The sequence below is a fragment of the Drosophila tropicalis genome, unplaced genomic scaffold (genome assembly GCF_018151085.1).
Source record: "Drosophila tropicalis isolate 14030-0801.00 unplaced genomic scaffold, ASM1815108v1 contig_694, whole genome shotgun sequence".
Taxonomy (NCBI): Eukaryota; Metazoa; Arthropoda; class Insecta; order Diptera; family Drosophilidae; genus Drosophila; species Drosophila tropicalis.
This window is the reverse complement of record NW_027173176.1, coordinates 1,179,171-1,201,705: the sequence shown is the minus strand read 5'-3', so window position 1 is coordinate 1,201,705 and position 22,535 is coordinate 1,179,171. Positions and strand designations below refer to the sequence as shown.

The following is a 22,535-nucleotide window of genomic DNA, read 5'->3' as shown; positions in this document are numbered from 1 at the left end:
ATATAAAAGTTGAAGATTTGCCCTTGATTCATGCGGACTTCTCTCAATGAGCGCTAATTGCAGTTGCAGTAGCTGCTTCAAGTCGTCAATTCAACATGCCGTGAAATTAATTAATTTTGTTCTCGATTTTTTTCTCTCTTATTTTTTGCACCTTTGCACCACTAATTAGTGGCCAACATTGGGCTGCAGTTGATACCCGCCTGCTTGAGCAATCAAAAGCAAAAACAAAATCCGTTTTCCGTGCTGGGGTTTTTTTTTTTTGTCAACAAGCCGGAATTGAAGCTGATTGGCCAGAAGTTGCCTTCATTAAGAAGCGTTTAGCGTTTTGCGCGCTCTTGACTTTTGCAGTCCACCCATCGTCTCCTAACCACTCTCCCACCTTCATGATTTGCCCCCTTTGAACCACCCAGCCACCCACGCAGCCGCCTCAAGTGAGAACAAGTGAGAGAGCTTGCAATTAATTAAAAATCAAATTGAGGGCAAAAGTTTTTCCCAAAGTCTTGGCCTGAAAGTGTGATGAATGATGAATTTTTAATGGTATTTAAAGCATGAGAAGAACAAAGCAACGTGGAGAATAAATAAGATAAGAGAAGCAGTTAACTAGGTAAAATGGGGTATAAATATGTATATCTTTGTTTTTTTGAAAAGTTGAAAGCTAACGGTATTGCAATCAAAAGAATCCTTACTAATTCCTTCCTAATCTTAAAAAAATCTAATTTGTTTCTGTCTCTACCTCTTTCTCTCTCTATCTCAAGAGGGTTCTTTAGATTTACTAAAAAGTTAGATCTTAGGAAATCAATCACATTTAAAATGACCAGAATTAAGAGTTTTTGCTATGGGTTTTGATTCATCTTTGTTTCAAAAGAAAGCCATTTATTTCCATAGTTGGATTCCAAATTTTCTGAATTGGTTTGAAATTAGATCTGTAGAGTTATAGCACCATGAGTGTTATATATAAAAGTATTCCAAAGAGAACATTTGTGTTTATGTAGTTAGGGTAAGAGCTCGTCGACTTTGGTGGTTGAACTTTGCCTTATTGTTTTTAGCCTGACATCGAGTTTAATTAAGCAAATGCAGCCAGCAGTCTCTGCCCCTCGTACCCCCTCGTTGCAACCCCATTTTAACTCCTTTAGAAAAGCAAAGAATGGAAATTGCTGCTTACGACAATGAGCCTTTTTATTTTTTATTTTGAATTCATTTTTTTTTTCGATTTTTGTTTTATTTTGTTTTTTGTTTTTGTATGTTTAATTTATATATATATATGTGTGTGTTTGTCTTTTTTTTTTTTTGTGAGTGTGAGGGTGTTTGTGTGTATGTGTGTGTAGAATTTAAATATATATTTAAATGTTAAATTTATGCTATGCACTTCGTTTAGCGTTTAAAACAAAAAAAAAAAAAAAAAAATGCACCGCTCGTTGTTCTGCTCATTTCTCGTACTCACTCCCTTCTCCTGATGGAGAGAGTGGGGGAGAGGCTACGACAATTTCTTACTTAACTGTAAAAGTTGGCTATAATTTTTCGTGTTTTTCTTTTTTATATATATATATATATATTCATATATATATATATATTTAATCTCGCGTTTTCCTAAGTCATCGACAAGTTCAACTCTTCGCTGCCATTAGAAGATGGTGGTCAGAAGATAACCGTCAACGGTCGCCGAAAATCGGTGGCAGCTCCTCCCCCACCAGCCGCCCCAGTAGGAGCCGGTCCGCCACCAATTGCTGCACTGGCGGCCAATTGTCCGCCATATTGTTGAGCCGCATATTGGGCGTAATCCAAGCCACTGGCCGTCGCATCGCTCGGCGAATGTAAATGTGGCTTGGCATCGACCACAAGATTGCTGCCACCGCTTGCCTCAAGCTGTGGTGTGGCATCGCGATCATCTAGCCCACTGCTGCTATTATTATTATGAGAGCTGGCACTTCCTCCTCCTCCGCCGCCGCCTCCCCCTAGCAATTGCTGTTGCTGCTGCTGCTGTTGCTGTTGTTGCTGATGGTGGGCCGCTGCATGTTGTTGGGCCCCATAGATTTTGGATATATCAAAGGCATAATTTGCCGCACGATCTTGATACATTTTGGAATCGAAATAGGCCTTGGTCAAAACACTGGGATCCAAATAGGCGCTATAGGCAGCGGCACTAGCCTGACTACCAGCAGCCGCTGCAGCCGCATTACTCAAATATGAACTGCGCTCCAAAGCGAATTTATCCATTTGACCCGATAGAGTGGCCTATAAAAAGTAAGAAATCAAAAATGCATCAATAGATTATCTTAGGACTATTCCAACCAAACTATTTAAAGGACTAAAGAATCCCATGATCATTAAATCTATTTTCTAAGACCCCCAGAAATCGAAGAAAAGATTCCCAAAGTAAAATGGTTTGCGCAGATGTAAAAAAAAAGGATTAGATACAATGTCAACGAAAAGTACCACGATATTTATTCCAAATCTTGACAAATAAACTGCATTTTGCTATAGATTACTCAAAATTTTGCCCGTTTTCAAAAAACTTGGTGATTTGCACAGCTGAACTGCAGACATTTGGGTTGTGATCCGAGTAGCATGGCCTCACCTGCCATCTTGAATGGATGGTTGGGTGTCCTGGCCTCGGCCTTGTGTCTATCACTTTCTCGCTCTGTCAATTGAATTGTGTAAACGCAATTCTAAATCAATTAACTGGCACAACATGAACCCGATCCCCCCGACCGATTCCGGTTTCCCGATTTCTGGACAAAGAAACAGACAAACAAATAAGCAAACAAATGAAACACACAAAAACAAAAGCAAACAGTTACGAAATCCGTATAAAAATCCACGTAAAATGCAATGCAGACAGACAGAGCATCAAAATATTTACGAATCCCCGAGTAATTCCCAATTGGGCGCAAATCAAATCAAATCAAATTGTAATCCAAAACGCTTCGCTTTTGGCCTCGTCGCGTTCGAATCCCGTCCCCTGGCTGTTGGTTGATGATGACGACGACGGCAACGATGATGATGATGTGTTAACAACATAATTATAGCCTAGAGCAAAGTGTTCCAAGTGGAGGGAGAGTCACTGAGTGAATGAGTGAGAAGGAGAGGGAGGGTGAGTGGGATGGATGAGCAACCCCTCGAAAACAAAACGGAAATGAAGCAAAAAGCAACCCTCGGATAAAGGAATGAAGGGCAACTGGTACATACTTAGAGCAATGAAAAACGTATTGCAAATCAAATAAAATTAAACTGAGACCAAATCTACCGACAGGGTAGAAGGAGGCAAATCGGGGAGTGGGTGTAAGCGGGGGTTGGTTAGCTGCCACAATTAGTTGGTCAAATAAAAGCCACAAAAGTGTTAAACAATTTGCACTAAACAACCATTCAAAGTAATCCGTTGCCTTAGCAATTGTTCGGAAGGTGGGTGGAAGGGGAAGATTTGGATGTTGATGATGGGCTTTCTTTGGTTTGGAATGTGTCGATGGATCCAAGACCGACCTCTCCTCCGTTTGTGTGTAAGCTGTCAGTTTGCAATTGAATATCTTTTTGAGCACTCTCTGCAATTTTACATTTTGGTTACCTATTATTATGTAGATATATTATTAAGGCCTTTAATTCAAGGCTTTGCTTATCTCATCACAACCCAACAGAGATGAGGAGGAACATCAATCACAGTCTCAAATAGGTCCAGTCTGAAATATGCCCCAACAATACCATTTAATAGTCATGGCTTTTAATGATGCATATGGGCTAAAAGAAAGAAAGAAAAAAAAAAAAACTGAACAAGTCGAAAGGGAGGAGTATTGGGAGTTGGCCATGATTAAGGTTGAGATCTTGTTAAGTTATCAACGAGCAAGAATGCGGCAGCTGCTACATACAAGTGTCCTAGTTAGTATTTTTGAGTTAACTGTCACTTTGCTGAGCTCATGAGCTCACAAGGTCCCACCTGTTCTCTGACCAATTTGTTTCAGTTTGTTTTTAATGCCTGCTCCTGCCTAAACATTCAATGACAACTATGTAAGCCCGAAGGATGACAAGGATCCCCTCCTCAATGTCTATGTCTCTCTTGGCCTATCGAGTCCAAGGAAGCGTGTCGCGCTTAGTCACGGCCGCGTGTTTTCCGCTCTTTAAAGTGGGCGTCAGACGTAGGAGTTGCTGTAATTATGTTATTAAGGTAACCCCCGGTCGTGGTCGTGGTCGGGGCGTCGGGGTCACCACCACCACCAACAACACCAAAAAACAGACACCATGGTTCGATCGGTTATAGTAATTGGTCTTTGGGCTACCGTTCAGCCGTTTTGATGGACGTGCTGGCACTTGAGAAAAAAAGAGTGAAAAAAAGAGCTTAAGTCGAACACACTCACCTGCGTTGTGGTCGGCGTCGATGTCTGGCTGAGATGGCTGCCCAAGTGATAGGCTGCCGCTGTGGGACCGGGAGCAAAGTAACCGGGCGTAATGCCTGCAAGTGAAGTGTGCGAGAGAGGGAGAAGGAAAGAAAGAGAAAAAGAGAGAGGTAAATGAGTTTAAGTTTTAACAGGTAAAACGCGGAGGAGGTGGAGGAGCAGGAGGAGAACCCAAAGGGTTGGCGGCGGCTACTGCTGGAAGTGAAAAGAAAAACTGAATTCACAACAAAATTATGACCATGGTCGTGACGACAGTGGCCTCAACTCAAACGAAAATATGGTGAAAAATCTTCATCAAAGAAACTATCGGAAATATAATGTGATGAAATTCATTCGAGTCTTGTCGATGTCTTGGGTCACTGTCAGTCTTTTGGTCTTGCAGCTTCAACTTGCTCTGGTCTATGCCTATGTGAATCTCTCTCTCTCTCTCCCAGTGTGTGTGTGTGTGAGTTTAAAAATAATTGCCACTCGAAATATTTTGCGCCCTTTGTTCGGTTAACTCTTTCATTCCATTTGAATGTTTTTTTTTTTTTTCGGGGTCGCTATTTAATTGTTCGCTGAATCAGCTATTTTATACCGACGACTTTAAGAGATGGACACGTCAGTAATGGCGTGGGGCGGGGGGATATATCAGATGCCCACCAGTTATAACCAATTGCCCTAAACGGTAGTCATCCAGCTGCCTGTATTTCTTTTTTGGTTTGTTTCTTTTCTTTTCTTTCTCTGTGTAGTATGATAATTACAAGCGCCGCTTATTGAAAATTAAAAAAAACTACAACAACCATAAAGTATTTTTCATTGAGAAGAGGCGCTATTGCTTTGAATGATTGAAGAAATTCAACTCAACAATGAGATTTGGAGATGCTATTTGATGGAGAGCAATTAAAAATGCTTAGACAACAAATCTCTATCTCTATTCTTATATGTATGTATGTAGATATATTATTTGATTTCCACTTATTTTCAAGTAGCAAATGTTCAAATGTTTCAGATGCCATCATCAATTGTTATTATTATAATGGGGCCAAAGATTAGGCCCCATCCCCTGATACTCCTCCTTCTCCGCCGTCTCCTCCTTCTCACATTTTATTGTTCAAATATAAAGCTAACAAAACGGAAGCCCGACAAGTTCTGTTTTTGACAGCCCAGAGAGAGAGAGAGAGAGGAGAGCGAAAAAGCATTGAAAAATTCTTTAAAAATTTCCTCAATTTTACACACGAATTTTCACTAAGCCAATCCAATATATATATAAATATATTCTCTATATAATAGTGGATAAATTTAATTTTGCAGTTGGTTGAATTTCATGTTTAAGTTGAACACTAATTCGCTTTATTTATTACGCATTTCCTTGCATTTTTATTATCATTTCCGTTGAGCATAAATCATCCTATACACACACACACACACCCAACCTCGCACACCCACTTAAAGGGGAAGAGAGATGGATAGAAAATTTGCTGCCACATCAAAAACTTGCGTTAAATTGCAACCCAACAACAAACAACCAACCAAGACAAAAAAACGTGACAAATGCTAATTTAAATCCTCCAACCAGGACACTAACAACCCAAACTAACTATATAGAAAGAGAGTTATATACATATATGTATGTATATACCACCCCTCCATCTGGAAAATCATGAATGGAAACTTATGCTCATGTCTGTCGTGTCTGTTGTCTGCTGTCTGCTTCACTCCGCCCATGTGGCCCATCCCATCCCATGCCATCCCATCATGCCATCCTGTGTGTCATTTGAATGAATTGTTAAGCCAGGATGATGACTTCACAGTTTGTCAGCCAAATGAAATAACCGTTTGGGTTTATGGCTAGTGCGGTTAAATGAATGTGTGCGAGTTGTGTGTGTGTGTGTAGTTTGTCACATTTTCCACCCAGTCTTCCCCCCGCCTCCCCATCACGTGTCACATTTGCATTTGTCTTAAGTTAAGTCATAAAAGTCACTTTCCGTATTTTGCATAGTTTTGTTTCTTGTCGTTTTTATTTGGTTTTTTTTTTTTGGTTTTTGTTTAAATATATATTGAATATGTAAATAGTTTTTGTTTATCTATTTAACTGGTAGAAAAGTTCTGTGACAAGTTAATTATCTCAAACCTCAGTTGTCATATTTTAGGACAAGTTAGTTGAAAAATTGGATATTCTATTGTCTTTAAAATTCGGTAAATCGCCATAACTCAAATGTCCTGTTCATATAAAATGTCAATACAAGAATTCGATGTTTGATGATTGTTATGAGCTTTAATGTTCAGCAGGATTGATAAAAAAAAATGTAATTCTTTGAAAAGATAATGTTAAAAATTACCCGCTCGTAACGCTTCAACCGGCACCGACGGATATGGCATTGGATATGGATAACCATCACGTCTCAAGGCTTTTGGTTTGCGTCGTGGTCGATATTTATAGTCGGGATGCTCCTTCATGTGCATAGCTCTGTTAAAGTATAGAAACATATAATTGAATTCAATAGTAGTCCAATGTTTTTCACTGAGGAGACTCACTCACCTTAAACGTTTGGCCTCATCAATAAACGGACGTTTCTCCTCTTCTGTGAGCAACTTCCATTCGGCACCTGATTGTGAGAGATTTAAGGTATAAGCTTTTGTTGTTGTTGTTGTTAATACCATTAGATACATTCATTTTGGATTAGGCACTTGTCCAATAACTGGCAACACAATTGAAGTGCCATCTCCTCCACCCACCCATGTCCCCACCACTCGTTATCAACGAGTGAAAGAGAAAGAGAGATCCCCAAAACATAATTCAGTCTCGGCCAGAAACTGGCTAACAAGAAGGATAACCAAACAATGTTGCGTCCGTTCTCTGTCTTTTTCTACCACATGCTGTCTCTCAGTCTCTATCTCCCTTTCCCTCTTGCTGTCTCTCTGTATGTATCTCTTACTCCCTTTCACTGCTTTGTTTGTCATTTGTTGTTGGTTGTTTGTCAGTGTTCAGTGTTCAGTTTTGGTTTGCTTCAGTCAGCAGCTAAGACTCCCTTCTCCCCCCCCTTCCAATCATCCCCTCCCAGCAGGTGGTTTTTGTCGTCCGCCTTTCCTTTTGTCCCTTTCTTGTTTCCCTTAACTCTCTCGTACTCGTACGAGACATACTAACTACGTTCTTGAGGGCGTTGGCCAGGATGTGTACATGGCACACACACACATACCGAGACATAAGTGGCATATAGGGTTGGTTAGGTGGCAAGATGGAAGGTTGCTTTACTATGTAGTCAGTCTCCCTTGGCATTGTATTTAGAAATTGCAAATGTTTTTAAGTTAATGTAAAATGCTATAATGACATATGTCATAATGCCTCAAAAACAGGGAGGGAGATATAACGATGCCACACAAAATGAGACATACAGACAGAGAGATGGCGATTGAGAGTGGGAGACGGTGGGATAAGTGGAGACAGGACAATGATAAGGAAGAAATTATGGTGCGGAGAGACTTATGAGAATTGTCACGATAATCAGTGAGAAACTCGAGTTAAGCTCTTCGTTTCTCTGATTAAACATCATTGTCAGTTTTCAAATACATAGAGATACAACTTTAATAGTTTGTAACAAACGGGATAAACTTTGGAAAATTTTGTGATAAGAACTTCTCCATCCATTCAGAAGTCTTTGCGATTCATAAAACTTTCTTTATTTTCTAGTTTCTTAATTTCTTAATCTTTCTCTGTAGTCTTAGCTATTAATCAATTCAAATATTATAATTCAAGGACCCAAAACAAGGAAACTTCATACACGTTTCCCTTTGCGATTTTCCTACTTCTTTTGGCTATTTTAATAGATTTTCCCTCTTATATACACTTTGGGATTGCTCCGCTTGACCATTTATTTATTCCTAACCATTATGTGTTTGTTCCATTATTCTTCTATAATTGTTGTATAAATGAATGTATACAATTCGCTTTTGCGTTGTTACTAACTAGCTTAAGTCTATTATATGAAGCCTGAGTCCACTTATATAGCTACTAACAAGAAGTATCCATCTAATTTAGTAAATGTATGGCATTCCTGTCCAACATTCTCTGTATCGCTCTCTCTTTATCTCTCTCTTTCTAATCTCTCCCAATAACAAGAATGCGAATGACAAAAGAAAAGGAAAAGAATTGGACATATTGTATATAAATTACTTGAAGAATTCGAGTGGGAAATGTCGCTAATTAGTTGTAACGTGTAATTTTAGTGGCTTGTCACATGGCACATGGCAGTGCCAACAAGCTAAAAGGTCCACTGCCTCTCGCCTGCCTCCGTCGCCCCAAATTGCCCGTCGACCCCCTTTTTAGGAATAATATCGGACAAACATAAATTGCATTGTTATTGGGAAAAGGCTTTGTTAAGAATTGTAACACTCGACGATGATGACAGGTCCGGTTGGAGAGAAAACGACGAGCGACGACTGTCAGGTCCAGATACAAGTTCCACCATATCCCACCCAAGTATCCAGCTTAGGCCCGCAAACACACACATACGATAACAAGAAAGGAACGAACAAGAGAAAACTATAACAATAAATGCCATACAAAAGGCACAATTGTAGCACTGCTACCCATCCGTCCCCCCATTGCCTAGGGATTTCTGTATGCCCACTCATAATGTGGATTGCTTGGTAAAATACTAATTTATAGATACATTGACAAGGAACGACAAGCATATACATCGTCCAAGTGGCAACTGGCCATCAAATGAGCAACTTCTGTGCTCCACTCCAGTGCTCAGTCCCATGCCCAAGTCCAGGCCTAGGCCCTTCTGTGAACGACACCTTGAAGAGAGTGGGAAGACAGAAGCAAAGGTTTTGCACCCTGCACAATAATAATAATAAACAAGACAAGAATTGATAGGTGGAAGAAGGAGGAGGCGGAGTAGCAGCCACATAAGAAGAACGTGGAGGAGGAGTAGGAGTACATGAAACATCTCCAAAGTTGAGCAGTTGAATAAACTAGGAATGACAATTGACAATGTCTATGTTTGCCCAATGTCTCCCAACCGGCCGATGGCGCCTCTGACCCTCTCTTCCAGCTGTCTTTACATTAAATATAGAGAAAGAGAGGAAGAGAGAGAGAGAGAGAGACAGCAAGAGGTGGAAAAGTGGCTGGGCTTAATAATTGATATGAAAAACAAGTCGCTAACACAGCATTTCGAGTATAATTAACAAGTTTATCCCCCCATATCTAGACTGACTGGAAAACTGTTTCAAAAACCCAGAAGTCTGTTAACCCACAGGGCAAATATTGAAAGACCAAGACCAGAGACCAGAGAAACCGGCCCACGGCTCCAATTGCAGTAGTCGTCACAGTTTCACATAGTTGAACAAACTTTTCAAATAGTTTTAGTTGAAGTTTTTGGTCTCTTTTCTTTTTTGCCCCCCATTTTTTCTCACACTTTACCTCTTTCCCTGCACAATTGGGATACTTATTTCAACCTACTACTCGTACTCCTCCTCTTTGCTCTGTGTTCTTATTTGACTTGGGTCATAACTTGACCAAAGATTAAATTGTTTGCCCGGCAATTTGATGCTGGGATTTGGTTTAGGGTCTCGTTCTGTTCTATTCGGTTTTCTATAGCGTTAAAAGTTACTCTCATGCTTGTTTGCGCCACTTTTGTTGTAGCGGAAATGTGTTAGAATAGAAAAAGAAAGGTGACCATGTGTATGTGCCAGTGTGTGTGTGTGTGTGTGTGTTTGTGTGGGAGCCCACATAGTGTGTGGAAGTAGCCTTCAAGCTATTTATTCACAAGTTTACATTTAATTAGCTAGCAACTTTGTATTGAATTTGTTAATTAGATGAATATTTTCTTTACCTTCTAGATCTATGACATCAATAATGTGAGAATTCATTTCAAAATGGGTAAGTTTTCAATTTAATAAACTAATCAATTGTAATTGAATTATAAGGGACTAAATAAAAGTTCTAGTTCTCGATCCAAACGACTAAAGAGTGTCTTGATTTAAAGTTATTGATTTAAGTCATTCTTCCTCAAATTCTAAATAATGTCCTTTAGGGAATGGGTACAAACTCTGTTTCCTTATAAACTGATTTCCCACACAGAAAAAAAAAGAAGATTTTGAATTTGATGCTCATTATTGGGCTTCAATGTTGTTGTTCTTAGGCTTACAATGGAATTACACTGAGACAACGAGTTTTCCACATTAATTGTTCGAGTTTAAGCTTAGAAATGGATTGACCCTTGTCTTTTTTTTTTTATTCAATCTCTATACATCTGTATGTGATTTGTTTTATATGTATGTATGTATATATATCTAAGACAATTGAATGGTTTTGTTGTTTCTTGCACTGATTGAGCGTACTGTAATTAAGAGTGTATATCCACACCGCACACTTGCCCCCTTTTCTTTAGAAAAAGGGTATGCTATCCCACCCACCCAGCTACCTCTCTTTCGACAATCCTTCCACCTGTCAATTGCAAAAGCCAAACGAAAGGATCGCCTTCACACTCCCTCTGTGTGTGTTGCTTCGATTTTTTTGTTGCTGCTCCTCTCGTTTTCTTTTTATTCCAATTGCAAACTAATCAATTGTTTGCATTTTATTGTGCAACAAAAGGGTCTTGACGTATCCCCCACAGTATATATTGAGGAAAGGCAAAAAGGCTTGAGCTCGACCTTTTGTATGCTTTCCGCGCGCAATCAGAATGAAAGTCGAAGTCGTTTTTCCATTGTTCAAATCGATGGAGAAAGAGAGAGGCATGAAGTGGGAGGTTAACGCGAAGTCGGGCAAAACGAAGTAGGTATTGTTTAACATTATTTAATATTCCCGCAGGAACAGCTTTGATTAAAAAAAAAAAAAAAAAAAACCCAAACCCAAACACAAACCAAAATCGAAATCAGAGAGAAAGAAAAGAAGCGTAATATATAAAGAGGCGGTCGGTCGATAGCAGTCGATTCGACAGGTTTTTCAATTATTTTCACGAAAAAAAAATATACATATATATATTTTCCCATTTGTTGTTCTTCTTGTGCTTATTGTTGTTGCTGCTGTTGCCGTTGTTTTTGTTGTTGTCGATGATGTTGTTGCTGTTGTTATTGCTCTTTGTTTGTTTTGTTGTTAATTCAAATTTCCAGACAGTAATTAATGACAGTTACAATTTCAATTAAGCCAGGGCGCAACAAAATTGTTTTGTATAACATTTTCTCTCGCTCTTGTTGTGTTTCTTTTTCTTTCTATTTTGCATACACTGTGCCAAACGCCAAAAAAAAAAAAAAAAAACAAAAATTAATCGGGTATATTCATTTCTACTCTAAATTGGTGAATATACTTAGATATTATTTGTTAAAATTTTCGAACGTAAGTCCAGTGAAAAGAAAAGGGAAATTTTGTGAAATTTGTATTCATTATCCTTTCCCTTCCATCAATAATCCTTTTAAGTCTATCTTAAGGGCTTTTTTTTAGTCTTTCCAGGGCCTATCCTACATCAGACTGAAATGCGCCCCCTAAAATATGCAAAATTCCATCTAACAATTCACTTTTTAAGTCGTATAACTAAATTTTAGAAGGTTGTAAGGAAAATATTTTTAGTATTCACTAAATATTTGCCAATTTATTATACATATATCAAAGTTTTAGTTATTTACTAGATTATTTGGCCACATTTTATACACTTTTTTTTTTTGGGTTGAGAATTACTTTTATGGATTTTAAGGGTATAGAAACTACGGTGCTCTGTCTGGGCTAGTCCCGTCCGGGACACTGTTTTACTTATTATTTTATGCTCTTTTTTTTTTGTTTCGACTTTTGTTTGTTATAATAAAATAAATGGCAATGCCGACGGCAACAGCGGCGTCTGAATCTGAAGAGGCTCTCCACAGTTGCCAGTTGGCAGTTGCCCAACGCTCGACTCGACTCGACTCACTCTCTCTTTCTCTGTCGCTCTTGCTCTATGTGTGTATCTCTGTGTCTGTATGTGTGTGTGTGTGTGTTGAAAAGTAGCTTTCGCGCCGCCATTTTTTGTGGCGCCTTTGTTTATGCCACAGTTTTTTTTTTTTTTATGTGTTTGAATGGTTTTTTCTTTTGGTTTTTTGTTGAGTTTCCATTCTGTTTGCAATTTTTCATAATGAGCGTTATTTTATTCATTTAATTGAATCCCGGGGTAACTTTTCTCTCGTTTGTATTTTTATTTTTTGTTTCTGTTGTGTTTTTTTGTTCAAGTGCAAAAAACTTTTTGACATTTGTGTAAATGTGGCAAATGGTTGCATATTTTTGTTGAAAGCTGTTTAATTGTTAATTCAAATAAATAAATAAAACCAAAACTTCAAGTAGTTTTGTGTTTTCTGTTTTCAGAAAGCGATAATAATTAATTTCTTGTTAATCGAAAAATTACAACAAAAGGTTTGAAATTACTTTGGACTAAACTTATCGAGTGTTTAAGTGCCTTTTCCATTATGTAGACTCTTTCATTTTTTAAGTCACTTTCTATTAATATTTGTTAAAAACAGATTAAATCGCCGTTAGGTTGGCTTAGATGTAAGTATTTAAGTATTTTATTCAATCAAAATATGATTTTTAAAGCCTTTAAACCATGTTAAATGACAAAACAAATATTACCTACATCAGTCTGCCTTCTTTATAAACCCCGACAAACCCTGGCACACCTTTCGGGCACAAAAGGAAAACTCAATTCCTCTTCAAACTCGCCCTCAACTTCGTCGTCTCATCGCTTCAAAAAACAAACTTAACAATGGCTGCAACTGACAGCAAATATTACAGAGGGAACTGTCAATTGACATAATGGATTTGCCAAAAATCGAAGAAAAGATGTGAGAGAGGGGGGAAAAAAATGTCTACATCAAAATGAAAACCTAAACTGAAAATGCCAACAAAAGCTTAGAGGAAGTTTTCTAATATACCATTTTGTTGTTGCTGGTCGAATAGATTGTATTTAAGTTGAACTTTTGCTGATTTGGTAAATGAAAGAAGGCAAAGTCGACAAAAGTTATAAAAAGAAGACAGAAAGGGAAAAATTGAAATGGAATAATAACAGAAAGAAAAAAAAATAAAAAGAAAAGGGGAATTCCCCAGGCATTTTGCTGCATTTTTTCTTTCTTTCTCTCTGTTGCTTCTGCTGCGCTCAACTGAATGGCAAGTGAGTCGCATTTAATTTGCTTTGTTTTTGCTTAAACAATGGGAAAATATAAAAAGCAAAACAAAAAAAGTCATTTTACAAGTGCTTTGCCAGAGAATGAGAGCAGAGTAATAGAAGAAGTTAGTAGATTGTAAAATGAAAGGGGTAGAAATGGAAGTACCCATGAGTTTTCTTTCAAATAGAGTATAAAAATATGAATTTTGTATCTTCATATCATTGAAATTGACATTCACATAAGTAGATTGATCCTTGGTGGATTAGGATAGGTTTTAATTCAACATTATTCTTCTTAGCCCTTTTCAGGGAATTTCCAGATTGAACTGCTTCCTAATTTTTGTATTAAACATTTTGCAATGAACAAGGACAAGGAAATGGTTGCAATTTCAATCGATGACGACGACCAAGATGATATGAAGAACTTAACAGCCTCGGGGGCCGCCTTTTTATTGTTATCGCTGTTATGACAGCGATTTTCTGCCAGATTTCGCACTCATCTAATATGCATGAGAAAAGCAGGCTGAAAAGCTTGCAAAGGTAGTGGATGATGTTGCTGGTAACCGGTAGACATAGTCTCACCAGTCTTAGCCTTGGTATTTGTTTTCTATTCTTATGCTAAAGATTTATGCTGTCAGTTGCCACGTGTCTGATTGAAATTGAATTGAACTAAGAGAGAGAGCGACACATAGAGAGCTGAAGAGAAGTGGTCTACGATAAGGAATTTTTGCCCAGATTCTGTTTTCGAGTGTGTGTGTGTGTGTGTGGGATTAGCTAACAAGGACGCCCCAGAAATAAACTACTTAACTTTGCAACTAGTTAAGCGGCGAGACAATGGCGCAAACAGCTCGTGATTTGGCAACTTATCTGGGTGGGTGATTTCCAAATAATTGAAACCAAACTCAACTTCAACGAATCCCAAAACCCGAACACAAAATGGAAAAAAAAAGCAAACCCTTCTTTGCCTTCCATATAATCAACAGCTTCCTGCTATTGTTTGACAGCCGCTTGTCAGTTTTGACAGTTGCGTTGAGAGTACGCTCGCGTTTTTGGTTTGTCATTGTCATTCTCTGTCTTCCCCGCCCCATTCCGCTCTACAAACCGATGGTCTGGCGGACGGACGGAGTTGTGGTGTTGGGTACAGTTTGGTATTACGTTGATTAGTTTAAGTTGCATAAGTGGGCTGGACGGAGGAGGGAGCAAGCGAGCAAGCCAGCGAGTGAGTGTGGGTGCTAGAGATTGGCAGGTCGTGTGCCGCATTTTAATTTTCGTTTTGTAGGCCGTCGTCTTTTGTTTCCAGATTAGACATATGTCGGGTGAAAACAGTTTTATCCAATCTCTTTTCCTCTCACACTCACTTTGGGTTTCTATTTTCTTTTCTATCTGTATTTTTGTGGTTTTGTTATACAAAACACACAAAATGAGACAACATGAAGTGAGCTTAACTTTGAAATATATTAACAAACAATTGTCTGTTTGCACTTGAAATAGCTTGAATAACTTGAAAAAACCGTATGGTTTTTTGTTTTGTTTTCTTCTTTTAAATTAAATAAACTTTCAAATGAACCTTGAAACGTAAAGTTTAATGGCTTAAAGAAAAGGATCTAAGTATACATACATATATTGTGAACATGGATACAACTGAATGCGACTGATAGTGGGTAGAAGAGAAATACAAGGATCCTTGTAAGTGCAAATTCATATTTAAGATATATTTCCAAATCTTAACTGCTGTAATCTATCACAAAACTCTAATAAAGTTTGTGAGTGTGTAAACTTCACTTTGATTCGAGTCTATCTTGAGGACAGTTAGTTATGTCGTTTCCATTTGCTATTCTCAAATATCAGTTACAGTGTCCCAGAGTCAGAGTCCTTTCAAAGTTTAACTAGAAGCTTGGTATTCACTTGTACTCACCCAGCCTTTTGGATATTTCGGAATTATGCATTTTGGGATTATCCTGAGCAATTTTACGTCGTTGTAGACGTGACCAGACCATAAAAGCATTCATTGGACGTTTGATATGCTCCTCATTCTGGCGTTTCGTTGTATTTTGTATCATCAGGCTGAAGAAAACATCGCTGTACAGAGAGAGAGAGAGAGAGAGAGAGAGAGGGAGAGAAAAGGAGCCGATGGTCAGGATTAGGTGAAAGTGTCAATAGCAGGAGTGTCATCATCTTCACCCACCTGGCACTGCTGCCACTGTTCATCAGGCTACCCATATTTTGATGCAAATTGCTAATGGGTGATGCCTGAGAATTGTGATGGAGATGGGCAGCTGCTGCAGCGGCCATTACACTGCTCGATGTGGTCCCGGCTGATGAGGAGGACGGGTGATGTGGATGTGGTGGAGTACTGTGATGGCTATTCGTCGCACTGGATAAAAGCTGCGAACTGCCGTTCAAATGGGGCTGATGCAGCGATTGGCTCTGCGTCTGATGGCTAGATACCACCGATGATGCCGCTGACTGACTGTGATGCGAGGAGGAAGCCGCCGATTGCTGTTGTTGCTGCTGTTGCTGTTGCTGCTGCTGTTGCTGTGCCGCCTGTTGCTGCTGCTGTGCTGCCGTCTGGGTATGATGTTGATGCAATTGCGTATGATGATGATGATGCAGGGCAGCTGTATGAGGATGTAATCCTGCCAATCCTACCGATGCCCCACCGTTTGGAGAACCTCCGCTGCTATTGCTATTGCACTGATGGTGATGATGGCCCAGCGACAATTGTTGACTATGCAAATGATGCACGGAATGGCTGTGATTGCTCTGATCGGCACTGAGTTGTTGTTGCTGTTGTTGCTGCTGTTGTTGCTGTTGTTGCTGCTGCTGCTGCTGTTGCTGATGATGCTGCTGAACGGCGGCTGCTAATTGACCAAGATGCGAACCGCTGCTGGAGCTCACAGAGCTCAAATGTGTCTGCAATGGATGTGCTAGCGATAGGCCAGATAGCGACAAATGTGTGGATAGACGTTCCATCATATTTCTGATGGAAATAGCTCCGCAATAATATTGACCAACTCCTCCTGGGATGGTGTCAAGGTTCTAATGATTATAGTTATGGTCTCTTGATGTATGTTCGTTGCGCTGCAAGTAAGTTAAGCAAACAGAATGTCTTTTATGATCAATTTTTATGATCGGGATAATACGTTTTAATAGTCTTGTCGATAAAATGAACACAATCATCTTTTAATAATAATAATAGAGAACATCGAAAATATATGAACGTAAAACAACAGTTAACGGTTTCATCTTGCATCGTTTCTCATGCCAGGCCATCAAGCCCCCTCCAAAAGAACTTTCTGTCTTGCCTATAGGCTTTGTTAATCAATTAACTAATTGATTTGAGCTTTTAAAATGTGTGTCGCGCCCCACCTTCGTCTGTTCCCCAACCTAAGGCGGAGGTGGAGGAGCAAACAGAAAAAAGGAAACAAAACAATGGTACATGGACCTGCCTCGGGCTGGCAGTCGCCACCTCAACTCTAAATTGAACTTGAAACCTTTTCAGCTCCTTTTTTGTGTTTGGGCCAAATGTCAACCCTTAAAAGTGCGGCCTGCACATGCCACCGCCGCCGCCGCCGACGCTACAGCCGTCGTCACAGACGACGTCGTCCATCCTCATTCTCCATCTCCTCTGTCTCCTTCTTCTTTTTCTGTTCATTATGCGACAAGGCACTTGAAAACCATTTCTTTCACTCATCCTCCAACTCTACTCCTTTTTTCCCCCCGCCTTTGTTGTGCTCTCGATGTTTTGGTCAGGTTTGGTCTAACGTTTTTTTTTTCAATTCACATATGCGTGCATTATAAGCGGGATTAATGCGGCCCTCCACTTGATGCCCAGCACTGAAATCTCTCTTTCTCTCTGTGGGCTGTGGGTTGTAAAGATTTTAATGTGTTAAATACACTCACAAACACACACAGTGAGAAGGAGAAAGGGGTTTTCCCCTCCCACCCCAATTATTCGCAGTCATGGGTCAAGATGCCCGAAAACCCATTGAGCGTCCGGCTAAACGCTTTCAATTTGTTTAATGGTGCAAATTCTGATTCTAGAGTACAATTGAGTTGGGCGTGCGGAAGACATATGCCTACTCTCATATGAGGAGTTGAGGCTGTAATTATTGTAGGCCATGAGACGACAAGCTCTTTAGCTCGAACACAATGTGCCCAAGCAAATATGTCATCTGCAGTGGATATTTGCATGGAGAATAATATAATAAAGTTGATCGGTGGACCTAAAACTGAATCTGAATCTGGGTAAATGTGGGCGAATGGTTTGTTGTCCATTTTGGCAAAGGCCCTTCCATTTAATTTGCTAAATAGAAAATTGAAAATTCATACGATTTGAGGGTGTTATTGTATGCAAATCTAAATATGTAAGTTCTACAGTTCATGAAAATAAAGAGCAATCCAAAGAAAACTGTCTAGATCTTGAAACAGAATCTAGAAAGCTTGCAAGAAATATAATAGTCTTATTGACTGAACATCATAAAAGTGATGTCTGAATAGTTTTGGAACCTACAAGGATATACATTAAGTCTGAACTTAAAAGTTAAAGAAGAAAGCTGCTAAAAGATGTGTAACTTTATCGATAAAATGTATCGATATTTATTGTTTCTCAAAACTATCGAATTCCTAGAGTTTGCAGACATTTCAATTACACTTTCACTATCTCATTTAAAGGAATCTCATGAACTACTGTTTTCTTAGTTAACTTCTGTTTCACACACACACACACACACACACACACACACACACACACACTCAGACTGATGTCTCCCTTCTTATTTGGCCACCATTCCTTGGTCCATTTCGGCTGCTGTCCAGTCGATCTCTGTCCATTATGCATACCGTCTGTGCAGAGGCTTTGCCATGCGCGACATCTGTACTGCTTCCGGGCATTATATGTATCTTTTTTCCTTCTGTTTTTTTTCTTTTCTGGTATCCGCTGCAGTCGGTCCAGTTTGAGTCGAATCCAGTTCACATTTGGTGTTAAAATAAAAATTGCTCAGGCATGCGTATTAAGCATGAAATTTATTTATGTAAAAGTGAAAAAAAAGGAACGAATAAACTAAGATGAGGAGAAAAAGAGGTAGAAAGGAGCCGGAGGAGTAGAAGAAACAGGAGCAACTGCTACAAGGGGAACAGGTGGAGTAGTTGAGTAGAGAAGAGAGTGTGAGGCATATTTGTAATCCTTATGGAGTGCAAACAAAAAATTTCTGTGTTGTCAAGTTTGGGTTTTTTCTTTTTTATGCGCAGTTTTTTTTTTTTTTTTTTTTTGCATTTTGGCTTTCTGGTGCATTGCTGCACCAAGCACCGTACACCGTGCACCATGCACCATGCACCATGCAGGGCCACCATGAGGCGAGAGGACGGTTGCACCACCAGCTGTGCGCAAATTGCAGTCAAGATATTTTTATTTGCTGTGAATTTTTTGAAAGAAAAACCAGAAAAGAAAAAAAAATGAATAACAACAACCAAAGAAGAAGGTGGGAAGAAACTGTGACCGTTAAGCTTACAGTTTTTGTCCCGAAAAGTTTTCCAATTTATCCATCTATACATATTTATATAGTAGTATAGTGTATCGTCAAAATCCGTGGGCTAATCTAGTAGCTTTAATAGATTTTCAAGATGATGTTTTTCCCTATTCTTACATATTATTATGGAAATTTTTTGTTTTCTGTAGGAGTAAAATTACCTTGAGCGAATTTATCTCACTGAGAGACGAAGAGGGCTACCCGTTGTCTGGTCTGATCTCCCTTCCACTTCCCCTTCCCCTTCCCCACTCCTGGCCAAATGAATCGCAGTCTACCATGCACTATCCTCTCCCCATGGCAACGTGTTTGGCTGCCTCTTTTTCGTTCCTCGTTTTTTTTATTTTGTTGGCTTGTTGCTTCTCGTTCATTTGTTCATCCGTTTGTTGGTATGTCAAACAAGAATTATGATCGGCTTAGCCACATGCTGAGAGATCTCTTGAGACTCGAGAGAGATTCGCCTCAATACAGGTAGAGCTTTAAGTGTCTCCACTTTGTGTTGAAATGTATCGTTCCGTTCCGCTTCTACTTCGCGTCGTCTACCTCATGCCTCATGCCCCATGCCTCTTCTCTTGTGTGTGCATCCACATCCAATCGCCTCCATTCAAAAGTGTCTCTTGGCCGCACGCTGTGTGCTGCTGCCTCTGTCGTTCTTCGTCGTCCATCGTCTTTAGTCCATACTCCGTGGTAGCCCTAAGCCGCTGGGCCCCCTAATGTTTGTAATTAAGAACTTTCACACTCGCAACAATCGGCCTCGTAAACGTATCTCTTGGTTTAGTGTCAAGTTCGTTTCCCGCCAAGGGCAAACCCAAATACAGATGAATATTAATTAGAATTCTTTTAGCCCTGTACTTTGCCCTCCCTACCAACATCACCAGCATTTTGCATTTGTTTAATAGTTGGCAAAAAACAATCTACATAAACAAATATATGTACCTATAAAATATATATAAATATATAGGTAAATATGTATACATATATCTCATTCACCACAACATCTGTGCCTTTATTTCGGTTTTAATTTTTTTGTGTTTTGTGTCGCCGAATTGTTATGCCTTTTGGCCTGGCGTTATTAACAAAATTCTATTTGCACAATTGTGTTTGGTCTTCTTGGTTGGAATGATGGATGGAAATGCCTCGCAGCATACCAAAAATATGTATAATTGAAGATGAGGGCACGTCAACCTAATACACATACATTTCTTTTATTTGCACATTTTGTGCAAATTTATTTGTTAAATTTTTGTTGTATCTTTTCTTTTCTTTTCATTTCACAAATTGCGTCATTTGGTGGCTGAAAAAATTGGCCTGCTTTTTGTCAGCCTCCTGACTGACTACATACAAGTGGATTGTAGATGGTGGGAAATAATGGAGTTAACAGAAATATTTCCGGTCGTATATCTAGGGTATATCTGGTCCAAAGTCTGTCTTAAAATGTTCTACATTAAAAAAAAACGATTCTCTAAGCCATTTACCTATATTCTTAAGATCCTTAAGACTTTCCCTTTAGGTCTCTAAAGACCAGCAGAATTTGTATTAATTTATTAATTAGCCATAATCGAGAAAAAGTTTTAAGTAGTTTTCATAAGCTTACATATTTTATATAAAGTTTTACACTCTAATTTTTTTTTTATTTTGCACATTGTTATATAATTTTGTTTTCATTGATTTCTTTCTTTACTGTGTGTTTTCTTAATCAAATTGATTTTTCCTCAGCTTTTTTTTCCGTAATATAAACATCGTTAAGGAATCGTTCATTCCCTTGATCATCGCTCACAAGAGAAGAATGAAGAAAAAAAAAAAACAGAAACATCGAAAGCAAAAGTAAACAAAACACAGTCAGAGTATAATTTTTTTATTCATTGTGTATAAAAAAAAAAAAAAAACTGAATTAAAAAGATACCGACAATGATTTAGCACAAAATACCGAGCCCAACAACAAATAATTATCCAAATTTGTTTATTCTTGTAAATGCATAGTCGTGGCCCCGCGCTGCTCTTTCAAAGAGGTCAGCAGCATCTTGAATCAGTTCGACCATCAATTTCTTAATTTATCTACATGAAAGGTTCATTCATTTGCGTACATTGAAATTATAGAGATTAAGTTGGATCAGTAAACTGGTGAATGAAGTTTTTCTTTTGGGCATAGAGAGGGGTGGGGACTTGGTGCTCTCCTAGAAGATATATCTTTAAAGTTTTGTACGTTAATTGAGTTAGAAATACTTGGAAACATTAAACGAAACTCACTGAAAAAGTCTTGATTTAGGTCGAAACAAAAGATTTATATTTGCCAAATGCATTATTGATGTTATAGCGATAGAAGCTATAAAAATTCAATATCAATATCAGTCGTTAAAAGATTAACATACTCAGATTTCAAAAAGACATTTGAAAAGCCATTCAAAACGGAAGAAAGTCGTAAATTTTCTATAGTAAATTTAACAAGCAGTGGTTGGGGGGGGTGGTTGAGAGCTATAAAAACTAACTAAAATTATGAATTAATTTCTGTGTGTTGTCTTTGTTTAATGTTGCTCAAGTTTATGTTTTAAGATTTAAGTGCCAGGTCTTAAAATCTTCCTTTGATATATTATGAACCATCTAATAGAACGCTTAATGTCGTCTAGACCCTCTGTGGCTTTTCAAAGTAATCTATTGCAACAAATTGGCAATATCCATGGGATGAAGCTTTGTATTTAGACTGGAAGATCTTTGACCTGCGATATTTTCATCCCTTGCCCTTGGGATCTGAAAAGGCTTCAATTTTGTCCAAGAAATAGATCTCATGATATTGTTTTGTTTCATTTAAAAGGATTCTGGCTCAATGTTGAGACATGTTCAGGGTTAAGTGTAATTCCAAATCGGTGTTTTAAATATATAAAGTTGTAGATTGATTTGTCATAAAACTTACCTTTGATAGTGCTGCATTTCCTTAACTTAAGTTCCGTTTTTCGTTAATGCGATTTGCAGACAATCAAGAAGATAAATAAAAGTATTTAACCAAATTAGGTTTTTGGGAATATACATACATACATAGATAGGATGGATCTACATACATACATATATAATTAATATATGTATTTAAGTGATTGTTATAAACAAGTTACACATTTACTTTTTTTTCTTCGGCCATAAAATGTTGAATTTGTGTTATTAATTTTCCATAATAATTCTTCACAATATATGTTTTATATGTGACTTTTATGACTTTGAGCTGGGCCGGGCTTTTTTATGTTTTAGATTATTTCGGTTTTGTTGTTGTGGTTGTTGATGTTTGTTGTATCTTGCAGATGTATTTTGTATCTGTATCTGTATCTGTTTGTCTTACACATTGCATATTAGATATCACTAGTTTATGTTTATTTATTTATGATCGCATGCTTCTTGAGTGCAGATAGAAAGATTGTGTGTGAGACAGAGACAGATAGAGTGAGAGGTATAATGTCAGCGGAGAGGGTGGAGGGCGGACAGGCGGGTGTTTGGTTTTTCATTTCATTGATGATGACGATGATGATAAAGGA

At 38.5% G+C, this 22,535-nt stretch overlaps 1 protein-coding gene across 2 annotated transcripts; it reads right to left on the bottom strand.

The window, feature by feature from the left end:
* Nucleotides 1-1,203: 1,203 nt before the first annotated feature.
* On the bottom strand, nucleotides 1,204-22,093 carry Sox21b. Of its 2 annotated transcripts, XM_068292598.1 has the most exons (8): nucleotides 22,075-22,093; nucleotides 21,926-21,950; nucleotides 15,678-16,573; nucleotides 15,408-15,571; nucleotides 6,904-6,970; nucleotides 6,704-6,831; nucleotides 4,344-4,438; nucleotides 1,204-2,232 (listed from the first exon to the last, which is right to left on the bottom strand). In XM_068292598.1, the coding sequence occupies exons 3-8, from the start codon at nucleotides 16,466-16,468 to the stop codon at nucleotides 1,636-1,638; spliced, it is 1,842 nt and encodes a 613-aa protein (XP_068148699.1). In that variant the 5' UTR covers nucleotides 16,469-16,573; nucleotides 21,926-21,950; nucleotides 22,075-22,093; the 3' UTR covers nucleotides 1,204-1,635. The 2 variants fall into 2 exon arrangements, with proteins under 2 accessions (XP_068148699.1, XP_068148700.1); XM_068292599.1 differs by lacking the exon at nucleotides 22,075-22,093 and having other exon boundaries at nucleotides 21,926-22,056.
* Between the last annotated feature and the right edge of the window lie 442 nt (nucleotides 22,094-22,535).